The 8293-nt window shown below is 33.0% G+C and overlaps 1 protein-coding gene across 1 annotated transcript; it reads left to right on the top strand.

Annotated features, from left to right (window-relative positions):
- Positions 1 to 2272: 2272 nt before the first annotated feature.
- On the top strand, positions 2273 to 4153 carry LOC124827094 (GDSL esterase/lipase At5g33370-like). Its single transcript, XM_047300077.2, has 5 exons — positions 2273 to 2575; positions 2724 to 2851; positions 2919 to 3161; positions 3250 to 3502; positions 3701 to 4153. Exons 1-5 carry the CDS (start codon positions 2335 to 2337, stop codon positions 3934 to 3936), a joined length of 1101 nt encoding a protein of 366 aa, XP_047156033.1. The 5' UTR covers positions 2273 to 2334; the 3' UTR covers positions 3937 to 4153.
- Positions 4154 to 8293: the final 4140 nt, after the last annotated feature.

The raw sequence follows: 8293 nt of genomic DNA, 5'->3' as shown, positions 1-8293 counted from the left end.
AAGAAAGAATATTTTAACTCATAAACAAAAAAGGGTTATTGAGTATAGTAGGAACAATAATTAAAAAGTATAAAAATATGATAAAAAGATTGTTTTTATGGATTACAAATCAATCCACATTCTACCTTAACCTGTTTAATCAGTTAATTAAGAAAATGTTCAGTTTAATCCACACTTAGTTTTTTTTTCTAATCTAACCCACTATAAACCTATTTGGCTCACATATTTAAAACTATTTTAACTCCTCTGTTTTTTATTTATACTTAGAATGGAGATGAAAAATTGAAGTTTAAAGACAAGATACAATCAATAACATTTATTCAAAACTAATACCACCATTTATTCTACACGCTAAAGAAGTAACTACTTTACATCACATTCTCACATTTTGCAAGTAACATTTTGTTAGTGCATAGAACACCCAAAAAATATAACCATAGATAGATGGCTATATAAATTTGGAAATATACTTTAATAGGCAGACATATATTATCTCTTTCATTTTTATTATTTTTAAATTTTGACCAGACTAATCATTTCAAAATAAAAAACAATTGAATTAGTCTAATGTTTGATTTGTTTAAACCAAAAAAACTAATATTTTTTGTTTATTCTCCCTCACTCTCTACCCTTTCTCTTACAAACAATTCAACTTATAATTGCCTGAGAAGTGGGAACTGAATACATCATAACAAATTCATCGTGGCAAGTACTAAAATCAATCACGCACCGCAGTCTTAGCTACAAAAATTTAATTTTGTTCGACCCAATTACTCATCAACTTCAAAGGCTACAGTTAAACCATTAAAACTTCCCACCAAACAGTTAAAGTGGTTGTTATAACCATACTCTATAAACCTAACCATTGGAAACGAATTCCCTTCGTTTGGTTTACTATATATATAAATATATTTCAATTTTATTTATTTTATATTTTAATTTAGTATTATATTTTTTAATATATTTTAAAATTAAGTATCTTCCCGTTTTTGTTGAAATGGTAAAATTATTTAAGTCAACTTGTTTTAAAAACTAGAATACTAATTATTGTTTTAAATCTGTGTACAACATTCATAAATTGTGCTGATTCGAACTGAGAACAATATTTTTTTCAACATACAATTATTTTGACATTAATATTTCTCTTTTATGCAGCCGATAACGATTAAATTGTGTCCCTTCACCCACAAACATAGATACATACATCTACATCTATATATCTATATCTATAATATCAATTTTCAAACTTTGAAATACTTTATTATATGGAAAAAGTCTTTTTAACAATTTTTTTTTACAATTCTTTCACAATCGCTTACGTGATAACTCATGATTAGTCTGTTCAAAATGTACGGACCAATAAAACAGTGACACATAGTCTATTATCAAAAAATTATTAAAATATCATCGTCGCTTATTTTATTTGAAATTTTTTTTGTGAAATAAGTAAGTTATAATAGCTTTGCATATATATATATATATATATTTGGATTCTGTCCATCAAATAAATGGTACTAAGTCTTCTTATCTAGCTTGAATATTTGGATGATATTGACAATATCTATTTTGTATAATACGAATATATAAATTAATAAGACAATTATATATATATATATATATATATATATATATATATATATATATATATATATAACTCTATTAATATATTATAACTAGAGATTGTGAATTATATATAGAAAAAGATGTTATGAAAACCTTATTTTCTTTAATGTTTAGATGTTATATATTATTTGTCATTATAAATATAGGGTTGCTACAACCTGTACATGATCAACCATTCAAGTAATTCTTTTTTATTACCGTATATACAAGATTAGTAAACCAATAAGTTTAATATATTTATCAACCATCATAAAAGTAAAAATGAAAAAATGCTCATTTCAAAAGATAATGCCTTTTTCTTGATTAGAAACCAAAAAAGTTCGATTACAAATGAAATAATACCATTGTTTGAATATGAAGTCTGCATTGATGAATAATATTCCTTACATAATGCATAAGACTACAACTACTAGTTTCAATATCTCCAACTGAGTATCATAAAATAAAGTCTTGAGTAAAATCAAACCTATTGCATTTATGTTTATGATCAAATGCCAACAATTTCAGAAGAAGAATAATAACCATTATTGAGCTTTAATTAAAGAGCACCATAAATCAACCTCCAAAGCCAGTAAGATCTGTACAAAATCACATAAGAAAGGCTTGTTATAAAGCCTGCAGTCCCTCGTAATGCTGCATTCATAACCCAAAACTACTACTTCTCCATTCAGTGTTAACTCACCAACCCACATCCAAAAGGTTCCTTTCAATATGAGAACCTTCTCAAGTTTCGTTCTTAGTTGTGTTCTAGTAATTGGGATCGTTTTGAATGGTGCTGAAGCAAGGCCTAGGGCATTCTTTATATTTGGAGATTCACTTGTTGATAATGGAAATAACAATTACTTGGCTACCACTGCACGCGCTGATGCTCCTCCTTATGGCATTGATTACGCTCCAAGTCATAGACCAACTGGTCGTTTCTGCAATGGCTACAACATTCCTGATCTTATCAGTTCAGTTCACACATCTCTCTCTTTCCACATTGTTTTTCTTCAAGTTTTCATTTTATCTTGGACATTTAACGATTTGAATCCTTATTTGTAATGTATCTTTTAATATATTAAAGTGTGTGTCTAACTATGTGGTTTGGTTTGTGTCAGGTCAGCAACTTGGTTCTGAGTCTACAATGCCATACTTGAGTCCAGAATTAAGAGGAAATAAGCTGCTAGTTGGTGCCAATTTCGCTTCAGCTGGAATTGGAATACTTAATGACACTGGAATTCAGTTTGTAAGTTCACTTCTTGGTATTTTCATATGATGTTTTGTTCAAAAACTGAAGCTAAAACATTTTGCAGGTGAATGTCATCAGAATGTACAGACAGCTAGAGCTTTTTCAGGAATACCAAAACCGAGTGAGTGCTCTAATAGGATCTTCACAAACTAAGAGCTTGGTGAATCAAGCACTGGTCCTCATCACTGTAGGAGGAAATGATTTTGTGAACAACTACTTCCTGGTGCCCAATTCAGCAAGGTCTCGCCAATACCCACTTCCTCAATATGTGAAGTATCTCATCTCTGAGTACCAAAAGCTTTTGCAGGTAAAACCCTATTGATTAAACAAAAGGGTTAATGCATAATGTGTTGTGTTAACTATTTCTTTCATTTTGTCATGTACAAATTCTGCAGAAGCTGTATGAACTTGGAGCTAGGAGAGTTCTTGTGACAGGCACAGGACCTTTGGGTTGTGTTCCTTCAGAATTGGCTCAACGTGGCAGAAATGGAGAATGTGCTGCTGAACTACAACGAGCTGCAGAATTGTTCAACCCACAACTGGAGCAAATGTTACTACAAATCAACAGGAAAATTGGAAAGGACGTTTTCATTGCTGCAAACACAGGAAAAATGCATAACAACTTCGTTACTAACCCCCAACAATTTGGTACTGCACATTATTTTTCATGTTATCTATGTCCATGTCCTCTTTGTCAAGTTTTACACTGTGGTTCCAGTTGTGTTTCATGGTACTTGAAAGACAATGTAGTTGCCATCATAACTTTTAAAACCACGTTCTAACTAGTGGAGTAATAAAGCAACAATTAAGGTCTAAGGTTTGTGTTGTTTGTTGTTGCTGCTGCAGGGTTTATTACGGCAAAAGTAGCTTGTTGTGGACAAGGACCCTACAATGGTCTTGGATTGTGCACACCACTCTCCAACCTGTGCTCTAACAGAGGGCAGTATGCATTTTGGGATGCATTCCATCCATCAGAAAAGGCCAACAGACTTATTGTGGAGGAAATCATGTCAGGTTCTAGAGACTACATGAACCCTATGAACCTTAGCACCATCTTGGCTTTGGATGCTATCACCACATGAAGACAAAAACAATTCTCTGCATTTCTTCTAGTTTCATCACGCTCTTCGTTTGTTACTGTAATCGTGATTTAGTTTCGTATTCCTCAGTATCTAATTGGTAAATTAGAAAATTAGAGGAAGGAAGAAACTTCCCTTCTGCATAAACTTGCAGTGGAGAATTTGTCTGGTGGGAAGTACTCAATAGAAAAGAATGTTACTTTTACGCTTTGATTTTCTACATTCTCTTTTATACCTGTTTTCTCTCTATAAATACTAAAAAATGAAAGGAGAAAACTCACTCGTAACCTTTAATTGTTTTTCCTACGAAAAGAGGTTAAATAGAAATATATAGACAAATTTCTGTCCATATCTTTGCTAATATTAAAACAGCATACAAGATTAGTGCATAGTTAACGTGCAATATGTAACCTATATCTTTGCTAATATACATGGATTTATTCCAAAGAAAGAGAGAATGTGACAAATGTAACCTATACGAAAAATTAATACATTACTTTTAATTCAAAACTATTAAATTATGTGTTTGTAATGGTTTTTTCTATGTTTCTTAATGTTATATTTTTGTTTAATGTATGATTTTCGATTCATATTTATATTTTTAATCATCCTTTTTTTTTTTTCAAATATGAGGTTGGTTTTATCTTAAATCATTTTGTATATACTTTCTTCTTTTACTCTCTTTTTAAAAATAAAATTGTATTAGAGTGATAGGTTATTAGAAAATTCAATAACAATGAGCTTAAAAAAACGTAATAACTTATTGACTGACTCCAGAAATATCTACTCTAACAATTCGACGTGCTTTTGTACTCTCAGAAGGCTTTATGAATAAATTAATTTATTATCATTAGTATTAATAAATTATGATTTTATCCACATTCAACAAACTTTAACTGTTAATCGATTTTGCATTTGATTAATCGGTTTGTGCTAATTGGTAGCATATCTTGGGAGCTAAAGAAACATATATATATATATATATATATATATATATATATATATATATATATATATATATATATATATATATATATATATATATATATATATATATATATATATATATGGGTTTGTTAACGCGCGTACACCTGTTTTTCAGTTGATTCATTTTAGCCACTGTACCGGGTTTTAGTAGACAAAAATACTCTTCATGGATTCTAAGTTTTAATAATTTTCATTCTCAAGACTAAAAAAAAAAGAAAGCCTCAAAACCTTGCTCACCTCTCTCATTCCTCTCAACCCTTTTTCTTTCATCTCTCTCACTCCAACATTTTCTCTGTCATCTCTGCTGTAGCCCCAATTGAAAAAAATCAGAAACACTTCCATTAAACAAATTGTCTTTGTAAAGAGTTAAGTCATTGACATATTCACCTTCAGACAAAGGTTCATCCAAGATCTCTTCAATTTCATCATCTTCACTAATTTCTCTAATTTAATCATCTGTATATGTTGAATCATCATCTCTAAAAAAACCTCCAGGCCAATTACCAATTCCTTCGGATTCATTATGCTTGTGAAAATTAGATAAAATTATATACGACAAAAATTATAAAATGAAAACTCATTATAAAATCATTTTTTGTAAGAAATTGTTTAACAAGGAGTATTTCTGATTTTTTCCAGGCCAATTACCAATTCCTTTGATGTCATTATGGTTGTAAAAATTAGATAAAATTAGATAAGACAAAAATTATAAAATGAAAACTCGTTATAAAATCATGTTTTTTTGTAAGAAATTGTTTAGCAGTAAGTATTTCTGATTTTTTCCAAGTCAATTACCAATTCCTTTATGCTTGTGAAAATTGGATAAAATTAATAAGACAAAAATTATAAAATGAAAACTCATTATAAAATCATTTTTTGTAAGATTGTTTAAACAACCAGTGTTTCTAATTTTTTTCAGTTGGGGCTACCATAGGATGACAAAGAAAATGTTGGAGTGAGAGAGATGAAAGAGAAATGGTTGAGAGGAATGAGGGAGGTAAGCAAGGGTTTGAGGGTTTCTTTTTTTTACTTTTGAGAAAGAAAATTATTAAAATATCCTTAACCTTAAAACTTAGAATCCATGATATATAAGGATATTTTTGCCTATTAAAACCCGGTACACATTGCTAAAATGTACCAACTGAAAAACAGGCGTACGCATGTTAGCAATATATATATTAGAATATATTTGGCCCTTTAAAATTCATATGCACATATAAATAAAAAAGTTTTACTCCTAAAATAATTTTAAAGATGCATCAGTCATCTTTTAAAAGTTATTGCTTTCGTTACAAAGATATTTCTAATAGAATTTTAGATAAAACCTCATCTAGATATATACATCATCATTATAGATAGAGAAACTAACTTCAAAAGATATTATGAGTGTTCTCCCATATACTAGATGGTCAAAAAGATAATCTAATTGTTTGTGCAATAAAATTATATGTACATGCAAGTATCACCACAAAAATATTAGAGTTGCTGTTGGTAAACAATAAAATCTCAGGTAGAGTACATTAATCGTGTTTTGCAGAGATTCAACATGAGAGACACTAAAGTAATTAGCACACCTTTGGATAATCATTTTCGTCTATCTAAAGAGCAGTCCCCTCAGACATATTTTCGTCTGGACAAGATGTGGTAATCTATATCGATGACAGTCACTAACTGGCCTCAGGTCCTCGGCCTCCTAACAGAGGCGACTTAGAAGCGATGCCCAACTAGAGAACTCATTCTTTCAAGGAGAGTCATGGACAAAACCCCTTCGCATAATAAAATTATGTTTGGGCTTAGGGGGCTTGTGTACCGGCCCGTGCGTCCGACACATAGACCAAACGGTCCTCCAAGGTCGTCCATCCAGATCGACCATCAAGAACGAGTGTCCAGACTAGGACTGACCTTTGACCAACTGTACATAAAACGAGCGGTCTTCCAAGGTCGCCTTCATCCGGTCGGCTAGTAATAATATGCAGGCCCTGTATTAACGAGTACATAACAAAGCGATCGTCAGTAAGCGGTCGTCAACCTCCAAGACAGGACGATCCTGTCATCATGAAAGATAATGCCATTGAGGCATTCGTCGGGCACACGTCAATCGCCCTCAATAGCGGTCGTCTTAACAGCGATCGTCCGACACCAAGATAAGCGGTCGACAGAGTCCAAGGAAAAACGATTCTGTCATCCTCCCAAGGTCGCCTATCCAGGCGGGGACAAAACCCCTTCGCATAATAAAATTATGCTCGGGCTTAGGGGACTTATGTACCGTCCGGTCCTCCCCATTCATGAACCGAACGTCCATCCGGGTCGAACACCGAGACCGAGCGTCCAAGTTAACGCTGCCCGACCACACATGGACCGAGTGACCCTCCAAGGTCGGCCATTCCTGAACCGAACGTCCACCCAGGTGGGCAATTAGGACCGAGCGTCCAGTGTGACCAGACAGCAGAACCAGATGGCCGCCCACCGAGGTTGACATCCGTGGCCGACCATCCTTTCCAACCGACCCGCACTTGGTCGACTACACGGTTAAACGCTAATGACTCATTAAAGCCCTTAACGAAGATTAAGGTATGATTGGGCCGTTATCAGGCCCACGAAAGGTAAAAGCCCATTACAATCAGTATAAATAAAGGTTCCAAGTATGAGTTCTGGACAGATTGCTCACAATGCAATATATACATGCATTACAGACCACTTGGTCACGTTACTTACTGACTTAAGCGTCGGAGTGCCTTTGACAGGTACACGACTGCCCGGCTTGGAAAGCGAGGAGGGAGAGGACAGATACTACAACCAGGACTTGAAGACGAGAGCCCGTTCGGCCCTTCCCAGCGCGTCCAGCCCTCAGCCAAGAGCAAGTGAAAAGGCGTCCGTCCGATCCGTAGCATGCGATATCATCCGTCCGTCAGTCTTTACCGTTTGTGAGTGTTTTAACAGGGTCTCCCAGATCCGGTCGAAACATCAACAAAGAGAATTGCATCTTCCGAGAGAAAGTTAAGGATGTTTTACTTCTTGGTTTTAAGAAGTAGAAAATCAATAATATTTTAGAAAGCTTAAAAATAGGAAAACAAAGTGAATGAAGAATATTGCTTATGTGTACTTATAAATACATGTTACTTATTTTTTTTTGTAATTCATTCCAAGTAGAGAAGAAATATAGGCAAGAAATAAGTTAAGAGAGAAAAGTGAAATTGTAATTTTTCTTTATCAATAACATATTTGCATGATAATTTTAAGAGTTCTATTTTGAGTATTATTATTTCGTATTTATATTTTTCCCAAAATTATGATTAAGAGAAATTTTATGATTAAGAGAAATTTTGCATAATTTCATAACTGGAATCACGGATAGCTTATTGTCGTGACATCA

The sequence above is a fragment of the Vigna umbellata genome, chromosome 4 (assembly GCF_029865625.1).
Source record: "Vigna umbellata cultivar VRB3 chromosome 4, Vumbellata_1.0, whole genome shotgun sequence".
NCBI lineage: Eukaryota > Viridiplantae > Streptophyta > Magnoliopsida > Fabales > Fabaceae > Vigna > Vigna umbellata.
Note: the sequence above shows the minus strand (reverse complement) of the source record. Positions and strands in the feature narration are given on the sequence as shown.

Coding starts and splice junctions, on each gene's coding strand:
- LOC124827094 (XM_047300077.2), top strand. CDS start 2,335: ATGAGAACCTTCTCAAGTTTCGTTCTTAGTTGTGTTCTAGTAATTGGG. Junction 2,576..2,723: donor CAACATTCCTGATCTTATCA/GTTCAGTTCACA, acceptor GGTTTGTGTCAG/GTCAGCAACTTGGTTCTGAG. Junction 3,162..3,249: donor AGTACCAAAAGCTTTTGCAG/GTAAAACCCTAT, acceptor CAAATTCTGCAG/AAGCTGTATGAACTTGGAGC.